The 14,127-nt window shown below is 48.7% G+C and overlaps 1 protein-coding gene across 1 annotated transcript in view; it reads left to right on the top strand.

Moving 5' to 3' along the window:
* The first annotated feature begins 1,205 nt into the window (after window positions 1-1,205).
* The window catches only part of uvssa (UV-stimulated scaffold protein A), a 125,937-nt gene continuing 113,015 nt past the window's right edge, over window positions 1,206-14,127 (top strand). The window contains exons 1-2 of the mRNA XM_061685342.1: window positions 1,206-1,345; window positions 6,488-6,612. Of these exons, the coding sequence (XP_061541326.1) occupies window positions 6,503-6,612 (110 nt within the window). The 5' untranslated portion in view covers window positions 1,206-1,345; window positions 6,488-6,502. The remainder of the gene's footprint in view (window positions 1,346-6,487; window positions 6,613-14,127) is intronic.

Here is a 14,127-nt window from a genome sequence, read left to right as displayed (position 1 = left end):
TGAGGTCCTGGCAGGTTGGGGCAGTGGCACGATGACGCAAGGGCCGAAAATTTACCCTGGGTGGTAGGTTGGCCACCATACTGTAGGACAAGTGCAAACATTTATTTTAAATATGTGTGCTTGTTTTCATGTGCTTGACTAATTCAACATTAGCCCTTAGCTGGAAGAAATGGCTGCTAGTGAAAGCCTGACGTCCTTGCGGTTTAAATCGCTCATGAGTACATTTACTGCATAGGACTTCGTTCCTTGCGCAAACTAATCACTCATTGTACTAGCACATTGCAACGAAGTTCAATGAACGAATCACCCTTCAGTTCTTCAGTACAATAGTGTGACCAGTGTGCTTCTGCGAATGATACTGTGACACCAGGACCTTTTCGGATACGATCTCCCTTTATTCGGATAAAACAGACAACAGCAGAACCGCCATGTAAATTGTACTGTCCACTCGACCTCCTCTCCCACAGGAGGATTGTACAAAAGGGCATAAAGCATTCATAGTGGGGACCACAGAAGAAGAAATTACAGAGGAGGAGCACCGAGCTACATACACACAGTTGACACTGGAGGCATTTTCTTGACAGGCAGTAACAGATTTTGTGTCACGATATATATATACACGGTACTTCATTAAACACACAGGTTGACCCGCTTACATCAGTTCACTTAAGTCCCTCCCCTGAACTAATCACTCTTCAGTTCTTCAGTAAATTCACTTCACTTAAATCCCTCGGCCGCCTGCACGGCGCTGCCTTACGCTGGCTGCTCATTGGTCATTCGCCGAAGTGAGTGACAACGCTGTGGCGAATTGCAAAACACATGGCACTACGTTGAATTAATTCCCGCCCCCGCCTGCACGTTACCGCCCCCGCCTGCTCATTGATCATTCGCCGAAGATTCAGAAGTGAGTGACAGACGCTTCAGCAGTTCTGTTTTCGCTCCCAGCCGACTCTCTCTCCAAGCACAAAGAACGAATCATTTCATAAACAGATTCAGTTTAGTTCGGTCAGTAAAAATATTCGTTCTTCTGAACGAAACAACACGAGCTAGGAGCGCTACTGGGTGCCGATAGACCCTTGATGGGGACACAGACGATTTTTCATTTCACTGATGAGTACACCTTATAGTCCACATAATAAAAATCGAGATATAATGATTTAGGAGTAGAGAATGAGTGAACGTTTCCGAACCCACCCTCTGAATTGGGGGGAAAGCCGTCCTGAGTGCTCCATTTTGCCACATCCAATATGGCGGCGCCGGCGACGCCAAAGAAGAAGAAAAAGAAGAAGAAGAAGAAGAAGAAGAAAAGAAGAAGAGCAACAAGAACAACGGGAAGAAAAACAACGTAGGTGCGTCATGTACAGTTTGCACCCAAAAAATTGTTTACTGTATACCAAAACTGCTGCATCAGTTGACTTAGTAAATGACTAAGAACACATCTGAATAAGTTGAAATCTGGACCAAGGTTTAGGATCCTAACAAGCTGGTAAGTGCAATGGAACAAACAAACTAAATATATAAATACTATGGGCGGGGGCGGCACGGTGACCGACTGGCTAGCACCTCTGCCTCGGAATTCTGAGGACCTGGGTTCAAATCCGGCCTCGCCTGTGTAGAGTTTGCATGTTCTCCCCGTGCCTGCGTGGGTTTCCTCCCACATCCCGAAAACATGCACATTAGGTTAATTGAAAACCCAAAATTGCCTATTGGTGTGAATGTGAGTATGAATGGTTGTTTGTTTATATGTGCCCTGCGATTGGCTGGCTGGGATAGGCTCCAGCACGCCCACCCACCCTAGTGAGGATAAGGGGTATGGAAAATGGATTGATGGCTATTTTCATTTCACTATACCCCCGCATTAGCACCCCCAATTGCAAGGCGGACGTAAGCAACTTGACATGTTTCTATCGGTTTCATATCAGGGCTCTACTGATGTTGTATTTTGGTTGTGGCCGTGTATGATTTTTGCTCCAGCTGACCATGCTCAGACCTGATTGAACTAATTCAGATCAGCTGTTGTGGAACTGCCTGAATTTCAAGTTCAGGGAAAAGCACCTCAGGACTCAGGCATAGATTAAGAGCATGTTGAAGTATTTTCTTGCCATGTTGCTGAGCCGAGGAAAGTGGAGTCACTTAGCAATTTTTTTTCCCAAGAGCGACCTGCACAACACCTCACTCTGGTTAAGATCCTCTTTTTTTCAATTCAAAGTACCTCCAAATAATGGAGGAAAACCTATTTTTGCCACTGAAGCAGTCAGGGTGTACTAATTCTGTACTGACTGTGTGTGCGTGTGTGTGCCCATCGCTCCCTCCCTTTGGCTAGCATGAAATGAGGTTTGTGATTTTCTGGCCTAAGTGGTTAAGGTAAGCGTAAGCAGCCCTAAATTATTTTTACGACTGGCTGAGCTGTACATGCAGTTGCAAGTGGGAAAAGTATATATCGTTGTAGCTTTTGCCATATTCATATCTTAAATGTTAAATGTTCATATCTAGATATCGATACGATAACGATAGATTGTTCAGCCCTAGTGCATGGACATGTTATATGAACTCCTCTTCCCCAGCCCTGCTAATATTTTCTTAAAATCATTCAAGTAAGTTTATTTGTCAGGAACCATGGAAGGAAAACAGTCCCTGTAAAGCAAAAATATGTCTTTGGGCCAGAGCATACCGGTACCATCAGAAGCGTGTCAAACAGGATGGCCCCAAACATCCAGAGCCTTTAGTAAGTCTTGGAGGATCCCATCCACCCCAAGCGCCCTGCTACCGAGGAGCTTTTTAACCACCTCAGTGATCTCAACCTCAGAGATTGGAGAATCTGCATCAGAGTCCCCATACAGGAAGGGGCTCAGGGCTGATCCCTGATTCACTCCCACCTCCATCTTAAACTCCTCTGTCACACTGACCGCACACCTCACCACTGTTCTACAGCCCTTATACAGTGGGGCAAAAAAGTATTTAGTCAGCCACCCATTGTGCAAGGTCTCCCATTTAAAAAGATGAGAGAGGCCTGTAATTTTCATCATAGTGATACCTCACCTATGAGAGACAAAATGAGAGGAATAAAAAAAATATATTTTTAAAGAATTATTAACAAATTATAGTGGTAAATAAGTATTTGGTCACCTACAAACAAGCAAGATTTCTGGATCTCACAGACCTGAAACTTCTTTAAGAGGCTCCTCTGTCCTCCTCTCGTTTCCTGTATTAATGGCAACTGTTTGAACTCGTTATCAAGTATAAAAGACACCTGTCCACAACCTCAAACAGTCACACTCCAAACTTCACCACAGCCAAGACCAAAGAGCTCTCTTGTTAGGAAACGGAATTCGATTCACTCCCTCGATCTGGGCCCCCACTCAAGATCTCACCCCGTGGGGTCAAAATGATTGCAAGAACGGTGAGCCAAAATCCCAGAACCACACGGGGGGACAAAGTGAATGACCTGCAGCGAGCTGGGACCAAAGTAACAAAGGCTACCATCAGTAACACCCTACGCTGCCAGGGACTCAAATCCTGCAGTGCCGGACGTGTCCCCCTGCTTAAGCCAGTACATGTGCAGGCACGTCTGAAGTTTGCCAGAGAAGGTTTGGATGATCCAGAAGAGGATTGGGAGAATGTCAAACCAAAATAAAACGTTTTGGTAAAAACTCAACTTGTTGTGTTTGGAGGAGAAAGAATGCTGAGTTGCATCCAAAGAACACCCTACATACTGTGAAGCATGGGGGTGGAAGCATCATGCTTTGGGGCAGTTTGTCTGCAAAGGGACCAGGATGACTGATCTGTGTAAAGGAAAGAATGATGGGGCCATGTCTTGTGAGATTTTGAGTGAAAACCCCCTTCCATCAGCAAGGGCATTGAAGATGAAATGTGGCTGGGTTTTTCAGCATGGCATGGACCCCAAACACACCACCCGGGCAACGAAAGAGTGGCTTCGTAAAAAAGCATTTCAAGGTCCTGGACTGGCCTAGCCGGGTCTCCAGATCTCAACCCCATAGAAAATCTTTGGAGGGAGTTGAAAGTCTGTGTTGCCCAGCAACAGCCCCAAAACTGCCATACTTATTTTCCACCATAATTTGCTAATAAATTCTTTAAAAATCACATTTGGATTTTTTTATTTTTTTTATTTTGTCTCTCATAGGTGAGGTATACCTATGACAAAAATTACAGGCCTCTCTCATCTTTTTAAGTGGGAGAACTTGCACAATTGGTGGCTGACTAAATACTTTTTTGGCCCACTGCAGTTAATCTGCCGATCACAAGTGATTAGAAAACACAGACGCTCGACAAGGGCACATTATTTGTAGGCTTTACACGATCAAGAGTTTTGGGGCTGATCACTGATCAGGAGTTTAAAAAAACGATTACCGATCACCGATCCGATGACAAAATGGAGCAATGTATCTATTGAAATGACCTGTTCATTTACTGTACATACTTGTGTACTTAATTGTTAAAAAATTATATTTACAATAAATAATGTATCTTTGTTCATCTATTTATGCCAGTGAGGCATAGTGACATACAGAACAACTGAATGGTCTTCAATTAGATGTCAGGAAGTACATACAGTGATTAATGTATCCACTTTTTGTGACATTTTTGTTTGTTGGTGTGCCGTGAGATTTTTCAATTGTAAAATATGTGGCTTGGCTCCACAAAGATTGGAAAACATTGCTCTAGTGTCAGATCATCAGAATCAGAATCAGAATAATCTTTATTTGCCAAGTATGTCCAAAACACACAAGGAATTTGTCTCCGGTAGTTGGAGCCGCTCGAGTACAACAGTTTACAGAACAGTTTGGGTACATAAAGACATTGACAAAAAACAATTGTGCAAAAAGATGCAGAATCCTCTAGTACTTAGAGCAGTTCGAATGACTAATATTGCAATAGTCCGTATTCTAATCATCCATCCATCCATCCATTTTCTGAGCAGCTTCTCCTCAATAGGGTCGTGGGCGTGCTGGAGCCTATCCCAGCCATCATCGGGCAGGTGGCGGGGTACACCCTGAACTGGTTGCCAGCCAATCGCATGGCACATTCAAACAAACAACCATTCGCACTCATAGTCACACCTACGGGCAATTTAGAGTCTACAATTAATGCATGTTTTTGGGATGTGGGAGGAAACCGGAGTGCCCAGAGAAAACCCACGCAGGCACGGGGAGAACATGCAAACTCCACACAGGCGGGGCCGGGCATTGAACCCCGGTCCTCAGAACTGTGAGGCTGACGCTCTAACCAGTCGGTCACCGTGCCGCCTATTCTAATCAGTCCAATCAAACCAACATTACATGACAGAAATAATGGGTGCTAACTTAATGTTAAGTTACTTTATTGTAATTAAATTCAGACACACCAAAACCTTAGAGCACGATTCGACAGAACGGCTGCATGTTTGCTTACAACCGTTAGTGCTAGCACTATCTTGCTAGGCTACATAACGTTTTGTGGCCTGCTTGCAAGCCGTAAAAGTACGTGAACATACCTCAAGCAAGCCTTAAACGAACGTTCTCTCCTGAGCACCGGTGACCACCAACACACGTTTTTTCCCTATTTTGTTCTTATAAACACACGGCGCGATCCATTGTTGTCATCGGCGTGGTAACGCGTGTGTCCGGTCGTGTTTGAGTTGACAAGATGAAGCCCAGTGATCGTAAAAAACGGGATTCGGTAGTATCGGAATACAAGATTTTATTGCAGGAGTCTGACATAGTACAATCGTGAAAGACCAAATTTGTCTTGTAGTCTGATCCGGGCATTACGTGTTGTCTGTCCCACACCGCTGACATGTTTTAAAAAAAAAATGACTTCATTGGTGGTCAGATATTTACATTACTACATCAAAAGACACCTGACAAGGCTAAAAATAAACTAGTTTTTGAATACGAATGTACTGTACACGATGGCGACGTGAAGTAAATTTCTTTTGCGGAGTCATTGATCAGATCTGTGATTTATGACATTAAAGCCGATCAGCATAAAATGCTAATTATCGGGCGATACCGATCAGATCGGTGTAAAGTCTAATTATTTTAGGATAATAACTAATTCGTTTTCAAAAAATATTTTTTAGACCAATTAGGTAAAATTGGAACTTTTCCACAGCACAAAAGACAATATCTCGCGGCACACTAGTGTGCCATGGCACAGTGGTTGAAAAACACTGCCTTATGGACAGTTTGAACATAGTATTCAGTGATTCTTTGGCTTGACATGAGCAGGAGACCGCATACCACTAGTGTTTCTCTCTCTCTCTCTCTCTCTCGCTCTGCCTCTCTCTCTTTCTCTCTCTCACCTTTATCACTCTCATCTTTATCAGTCTATCCCCCCCTCCCTGTTTTCCTCCCTCCTGAAGTCCGGTGAGCAGCTCAGGTGAGTTTTACATTGTTCAGGGAATTGTGCAATACAAGGGCAAAGTGCGATACTGGAGTTGTAATTTATTCTGACTGTTGTGGTTAAACCTGCATGTGACTCTCCATAGGTGTTACTGTTAGGAATGGAATTGTCTCAAAGGGACAGGCTCTCTGAGCTTGTGGAGGAGCTTACCACTTCTGGACAGCTACAGATCAACATGGAAAAAATGAAGGAAATCAAGAAGATATGCAAGTAAGTAAAATCTTGAAAGTCACAAAACTACATGTTTAGGCCAGGGGTGTCAAACTCTCTCTCTTTTGTCTCGGGCTGCATTGTAGTTATGATTTTCCCTCAGAGGGCTGTTAAAACAGTGAAACCATAGAAATGTTTAATCATCACCAAAACATATTATTACCATTACACAACAAATTGAGGGATAACTAATTTGAAATCAGAAGACAAGGATAATAGTTTGTTCAAGTATTGTTTAAGTTACTTATTGTTTATTATGACAATTTGGAATTTGTATACAGATTTTAGCAAAAATCACGGAAGTTGCCGAGCATGATTTACTTTTGCGGGCCACATAAAATGATGTGGCGGGCCACATCTGGCCCCCGGGCCTTGAGTTTGACACCTATGGTTTCGGCTTTTTTTCCTAAGTTGAATGCATTTATCAGGGTCCGATATTAACGATGGCGTGGGGCCACCACAAACCTCACTGATGTTTCCAGTACAAATTTCATAAATAAATACGATGAAATCAACACATTCTTATAAAAATACTCTGATTCCACGTTGAATAGTCACTCATCCTCCCTGCTATCGGGAAATAATTAGAATTAGGGCTGTGGAAAGAGGGGCGCAGGTGGAGACAGGTTTGAGCAACGAAACGTGGAATGTGGGATTAATCTTTCGGGACTGTGGCAGTTTTAACTAGAAGGAAGTGGGATTAATGATTTTGGTGATGGGAAAAGGACCAATGAAGTGTGGAGCAAGTTCACTGGGACTCTGTTTGAAGGGGAAGGTCGTGGGAAGAGAGCCAGACAGATTGACCCACCTTGTATTCGGGCGTCGGGGAGCGATGAAGGTCTGCGTGTTACTTGTTGCGTGCCGCGGACCGGTTCAGCGCTGCCCGGACGTCCTTCCAAACCGCCTGGGCCCTCTGGAGGGGATCTTGTACGGAGGGGACTGCCACCGCCTGCTCCTGTATGTCAAACAGTGGAGGTTGGAAACCGTAGCAAGCTATGAATGGGGACATACTGGTAGCGGAGCTGGTGAGGGAATTATGAGCGTATTCAATCCATAGGTGGAAGGCACTCCATGAGGAGGGGTTGCGGGCGGCCACACAGCGGAGTGCCGTTTCCAGGGTTTGGTTGGTCCGCTCCGTCTGGCCGTTGGTCTGCGGGTGATACCCCAAGGATAAGATGGTTGCTGCGCCCACCGCCTTGCAGAATTCCTTCCAGACCCAAGAGGAAAACTGGGGACCTCGATCGGAGACTGTGTCGATGGGGATACCATGGAGTTTGAAGACATGTAAGACAAGGATGTTAGCAGTTTCCAGGGCGGACAGGAGTTTGAGGAGGAGCACATAATGGACACACTTGGAAAACCGATCGATACTTGTGAGAATAACAGTGTTACCTTCAGAGGGGGGCAGGCCGGTAACGAAGTCCACAGCGATGTGAGACCAAGGGTGGCTGGGAATTGGCAGGGGGCGCAGCAAGGCAGCTGGAGGTAGGTGAAAAGACTTCCCTCGGGCGCAGACGGAGCAGGCTTGAACGAACTCTCGGGTTTCTTTGATGAGGCTGGGCCACCAGAAGTGCTGTTGAATGAACTGGGTAGTACGGGTGATGCCAGGGTGACAAGTTAATTTAGAGTTGTGGGCCCACTGCAAGACTTCCGAACGTGCTGAATCCGGGACAAACAGGTAGTCAGGAGGCCCGGTCTTGAGATCAGGTTGGGTCTTTTGGACCTCCTTGACCACCTGATCGATCTCCCACGTGGCCGCTCCAACGAAACAGGAGGCCGGAAGGATGGATTAGGGTTCTGCTGTGCTCGAAGGAGGTGAGTGAATACGGCAGAGGGCATCTGCCTTGGTGTTACGGGAACCGGGACGGAAGGAGAGACTGAAATTTAATCTGCTGAGGAATAGTGCCCAGCGTGCTTGTCGGGGGTTGAGACATTTCGCGGTATGGAGGTAAGCGAGGTTATTGTGGTCAGTCAAATTGAGAAATGGTTGTTTAGATCCCTCCAGCCAGTGCCTCCATTCTTCCAGGGCCCTATAATGGCCAGCAGCTTGCGGTTTCCGACGTCATAATTTCTTCCTGATGAAGATAGGCGACGGGGGAAAAAAAGCACGGGTGAAGTTTATGGGTCGGTCGTGGGATCTCGCTGCGAGAGGACTGCTCCAGCTCCGGCATCCGAGGCGTCAACCTCCACCACGAACTGAAGGGACGGGTCAGGGTGGCGCAGAATGGGAGCAGTGGTGAACAGGGATTTGAGTTTATTGAATCCTTGTGAGGCTGCTGGGGTCCACTGAAAGGGGGAGCTGGTGGATGTGAGACTGGTGAGGGGAATAGCGACCTTGCTGTTATTATGGATGAATCAGCGGTAGAAATTGGCGAATCCAAGGAAACTCAGTTCTTTGCGGGTCGCGGGGATGGGCCAGTCGATGATGGCTTAGATTTTGGTGCGGTCCGGTTGTAGTTGTCCTTTTGCAATGATGTAGCCTAGGAAATGTACTGAGGATAGGTGGAATTCACGTTTTTCCGGTTTGACGTATAGACGGTTTTCGAGGAGGCGCTGGAGGACTTGGCGTACATTGATGCGGTGTTCTTCGGGGGAGCGGGAGAAAATGAGGATGTCATCGAGGTACACAAACACGAACCGGTTGAGCATGTCACGGAGGACGTCAGTAATTAATGTTTGGAAAACTGCAGGGGCGTTGTCCGGGGGGGTATTGAAGGCGGTCTTCCACTCGTCCCCCTATCGGATACGGATGAGGTGGTAGGCGTTACGGAGGTCCAATTTGGTAAAGATTTGGGCTTCGCAGAGGGGTTAAAAGGACGGGTCAATGAGGTAGCGGTGATTTATTTTTAATTGTAATATCATTGAGTCCTCGGTGGTCGATGCATGGGCGGGGAGAGGTGTCTTTTTTCTCAGCGAAAGAAAATCCAGCCTCAACCGGCTACGAGGAGGGGCGTATGAGGCCAGCAGCCAAGGAGTCGCGAATGTAATCCTCCATAGCCTTTTTTTCGGGACGGGGGAGATTGTAGAGTCGGCTGGTGGGAAGTGGAGCTCCTGGCAAGAGGTCTATGGCGCAATCATACAAGTCCTTGCTGAATACTGGGGAGAGGTCATGATATTCTTCTGGAATTTGTGAGAGGTCCACTGGGGCGGCAGAGGGTGGGGGGTATTCTGAGGGTGGAATGGCAGAAAGCAGACAGTAGGAATGGCAATGAGGATTCCATCCGGTGATGGATAAACAAGCCCAGTCTATGGCGGGGTTGTGGAGTTTGAGCCAGGGAATACCAAGAACTAAGGGGGTCTCAGGGGAAGGAATGACAAAAAGGGAAATGTTTTCATGGTGATTGCCTGAAATAAAGCGTGTGATGGGCACTGTTTGATGGGTGACCAGGGAAATTACTCGGCCATCCAGGGCTGTGACTTTTTTCAAGGATGGATGTGGTTGGAGAGGGATTTGGAACTATTTCTTTATGAATAAAATGATCATCAGCACCGGAATCAATAAGGGCAGCGATGGGGGTGATATGAGCAGAAATGACAATGCAAGCGGGAACGGTTATGCGGGAGGGAGAGCTTGCGGGAACGGAGGTTTGGCTCACCGCGACGCTCTCGGGACGCGGTGAGTCTGGTCTTTCTGGTCGGAAGGGGCACGAGGAAATAAAGTGACCGGATTGACCGCAATAGATGCACAGCCGCTGGATGACACGACGCTGATGTTCTTGTGGATCTAAATGTGTTGGACCAATTTGAATGGATTCATCGGATGCAACGGAGAGTGACAAAAGTGCGGAAGACGACTGCGTGGTGCTCAGAGTGGGAGAGTGTTTACGCGATCATAGCCCTTTCTCAAGGGCTCTCTCTCGCAGTCTGTTATCCAGATGGATGGAGAGGGCGATAAGAGCCTCGAGAGAGGAGGGCTCGTCCCGGACCGCAAGCTCGTCTTTGATTTGTTCGGAGAGACCGTTTGAAAAGATTCCCCTAAGGGCTGCGTCATCCCACCCGCGTTCAGCAGCAAGGATACGGAAATCGATGGAATATTCTGCGACGGATTTAGGACAGTGTCACATCCTATATCAGTTTTTGTGAAGGTGTGTGGACCAACAAAGACATTTTGCACGTTCAATAAAAACAAGCTGTGGTTCACTGCAAAACTTCGCCAGGCTAAAGACGACGCCTATTGAAGTGGGGACACAGTCCTGTACAATCGCGCAAGGAATCAGCTAACAAAAGAAATCAACATTGCAAAGAGAAATTATGTAGAAAAGATGGCAAAAAACAGATTACTGCTAATGACTGTCAGTCTGGCGAGGATTAAAATTGCTAACCAACTAAAAGCGACCATCCCCCCCAAGCGGAGAACAAAAGAGGACTGGCTGACGACTTGAACACCTTCTCCTGCAGATTTGAAAAGGACACTTTCGCAGCCCACACCCACCCAACCGCACCACTGACCCCCATTGCACCTCTGACTTCTGCGTTGACCATTCATGAACAGGATGTGGGGCCTGCACCCATGGGCCCGAAAGGGTAACGTGGGTCCCCCTTCCCATGGGCTCGCCACCTGTGGGAGGGGCCATAGGGGTCGGGTGCAGTGTGAGCTGGGTGGTGGCCGAAGGCAGGGACCTTGGCGATCCGATCCCCGGCTACAGAAGCTGGCTCTAGGGATGTGGAACGCCACCTCTCTGGCAGGAAAGGAGCTCGAGCTGGTGTGTGAGGTCGAGAAGTTCCGACTAGATATAGTCGGACTCGCCTCCACACACAGCTTGGGCTCTGGTACCAGTCCTCTTGAGAAGGGTTGGACTCTCTTCCACTCTGGAGTTGCCCACGGTGAGAGGCGCCGAGCAGGTGTGGGTATACTTATTGCCCCCTGGCTTGACGCCTGTACGTTGGGGTTCACCCCGGTGGACGAGAGGGGAGCCTCTCTCCGCCTTTGGGTGGGGGGACGGGTCCTGACTGTTGTTTGTGCCTATGCACCAAACAGCAGTTCAGAGTATCCACCCTTTTTGGAGTCCTTAGAGGGGGTGCTGGAGAGCGCTCCCGCTGGGGACTCCATTGTTCTGTTGGGGGACTTCAATGCTCACGTGCAATGACAGTGAGACCTGGAAGGGCGTGAGTGGGAGGAACGGCTCCCCCAATCAGAATCCGAGCGGTGTTCTGTTATTGGACTTCTGTGCTCGTCACGGATTGTCCATAACGAACACCATGTTCAAGCATAAGGGTGTCCACACGTGCACTTGGCACCAGGACACCCTATGTCGCAGTTCGATGAGCGACTTTGTGGTCTTGTCATCGGACTTGCGGCCGCATGTCTTGGACAAGAGAGGGACGGAGCTGTCAACTGATCACCACCTGGTGGTGAGTTGGCTCTGATGGTGGGGTAAGATGCCGGTCCGACGTGGCAGGCCCAAACGTATTGTGAGGGTCTGGTGGGAACGTCTGGCAGAATCCCCTCTCAGAAGGAGTTTTAACTCCCACCTCCGACAGAACTTTGCTCATGTTCCGGGGGAGGTGGGGGACATCGAGTCCGAGTGGACCATGTTCCGCGCCTCCATTGCTGAGGCGTCCGACCGGAGCTGTGGCCGTAAGGTGGTCGGTGCCTGTCGAGGTGGCAATCCCCGAACCCGTTGGTGGACACCAACGGTGAGGGATGCCGTCAAGCTGAAGAAGGAGTCCTACTGGGCCTTTTTGGCCTGTGGGACTCCTGAGGCAGCTGATGGGTACCGGCTGGCCAAGCGGAATGCAGCTCTGGTGGTCTCTGAAGCAAAAACTCTGGTATGGGAGGAGTTCGGTGAGGCCATGGAGAAAGACTTCCGGACGGCTTCGAGGAAATTCTGGTCCAGCATCCGACGTCTCAGGAGAGGAAAGCAGTGCACCACCAACACTGTGTATAGTGGGGATGGGGCGCTGCTGACCTCGACTCGGGACGTTGTGAGTCGGTGGGGAGAATACTTCGAAGACCTCCGAAATTCCACCGACACGCCTTCCCATGAGGAAGCAGAGTGTGGGTTCTCTGAGGCGAGCTCTCCTATCTCTGGGTTTGAGGTCACAGAGGTAGTTAAAAAGTTCCTTGGTGGCAGGGCCCCGGGGGTGGATGAGATTCGCCCGGAGTTCCTAAAGGCTCTGGATGTTGTGGGGCTGTCCTGGTTGACACGCCTCTCCAACATCGCGTGGACATCGGGGATAGTGCCTCTGGATTGGCAGACTGGGGTGGTGGCCCCCCTTTTTCGGCAGGGGCCTCGAGGGTGCATGGGAGTTCGCCCAACCAGTCTACATGTGTTTTGTGGACTTGGAGAAGGCGTTTGACCGTGTCCCTCAGGGAGTCATGTGGAGGGTGCTTCGGGAGTATGGGGTACCGAACCCCCTGATACGGGCTGTTCGGTCCCTGTACGACCGGAGTCAGAGTTTGGTCCGCATATCCGGCAGTAAGTCGGACTCGTTCCCGGTGAGGGTTGTACTCCGCCAAGGCTGCCCTTTGTCCCCGATTCTGTTCCTAACTTTTATGGACAGAATTTCTAGGCGCAGCCGAGGCGTAGAGGGGGTCCGATTTGGTGGCCTCAGTATTGCATCTCTGCTTTCGCAGCAGAGTGTGAAGCGGCTGGGATGAGAATCAGCACCTCCAATCTGAGACCATGGTCCTCAGCCGGAAAAGGGTGGCATGCCCTCTCCAGGTCGGGGATGAGATCCTGCCCCAAGTGGAGGAGTTCAAGTATCTTGGGGTCTTGTTCACGAGTGAGGGAAGAATGGAACGAGAGATCGACAGGCGGATCGGTGCAGCGTCTGCAGTGATGCGGACTTTGTATCGGTCCGTTGTGGTAAAGAAGGAGCTAAGCCGAAAGGCGAAGCTCTCAATTTACCGGTTGATCTACGTTCCTACCCTCACCTATGGTCACGAGCTGTGGGTCGTGACCGAAAGAACAAGATCCCGGATACAAGCGGCCGAAATGAGTTTCCTCCGCAAGGTGTCCGGGCTCTCCCTTAGAGAGAGGGTGAGAAGCTCAGTCATCCGAGAGGATCTCAGAGTAGAGCCGCTGCTCCTCCGCATTGAGAGGAGCCAGATGAGGTGGTTGGGGCATCTGATTCGGATGCCTCCCGGACGCCTCCCTGGTGAGGTGTTCCGGGCACGTCCCACCGGGAGGAGACCCCGGGGACGACCCAGGACACGCTGGAGAGACTACGTCCTTCGGCTGGCCTGGGAACGCCTCGGGATCTCCCCGGAAGAGCTGGATGAAGTGGCTGGGGAGAGGGAAGTCTGGGCGTCCGTGCTAAAGCTACTGCCCCCGCGACCGGATAAGTGGTAGAAAATTGATGGATGGATTTTTCTTATTTTTATTCTCCCCAATGAATCACATTTTTGAACACCCCAAAACGAATGAAACTTTGCATGCACATTGGGCCCGGCAAATCTGATATTTTAAAGTTGTCATACAAGAGTTAAAAAACAAACAAACAAAACAAAAAAGGATCAAGAGCGCACCTCCTATAGTTTTGTTAATTTCTGGTTTGCAACACAGATAGGAA

This window comes from Phycodurus eques, chromosome 9, assembly GCF_024500275.1.
Source record: "Phycodurus eques isolate BA_2022a chromosome 9, UOR_Pequ_1.1, whole genome shotgun sequence".
NCBI lineage: Eukaryota > Metazoa > Chordata > Actinopteri > Syngnathiformes > Syngnathidae > Phycodurus > Phycodurus eques.
This window is presented reverse-complemented; position numbering and strand designations above follow the sequence as displayed.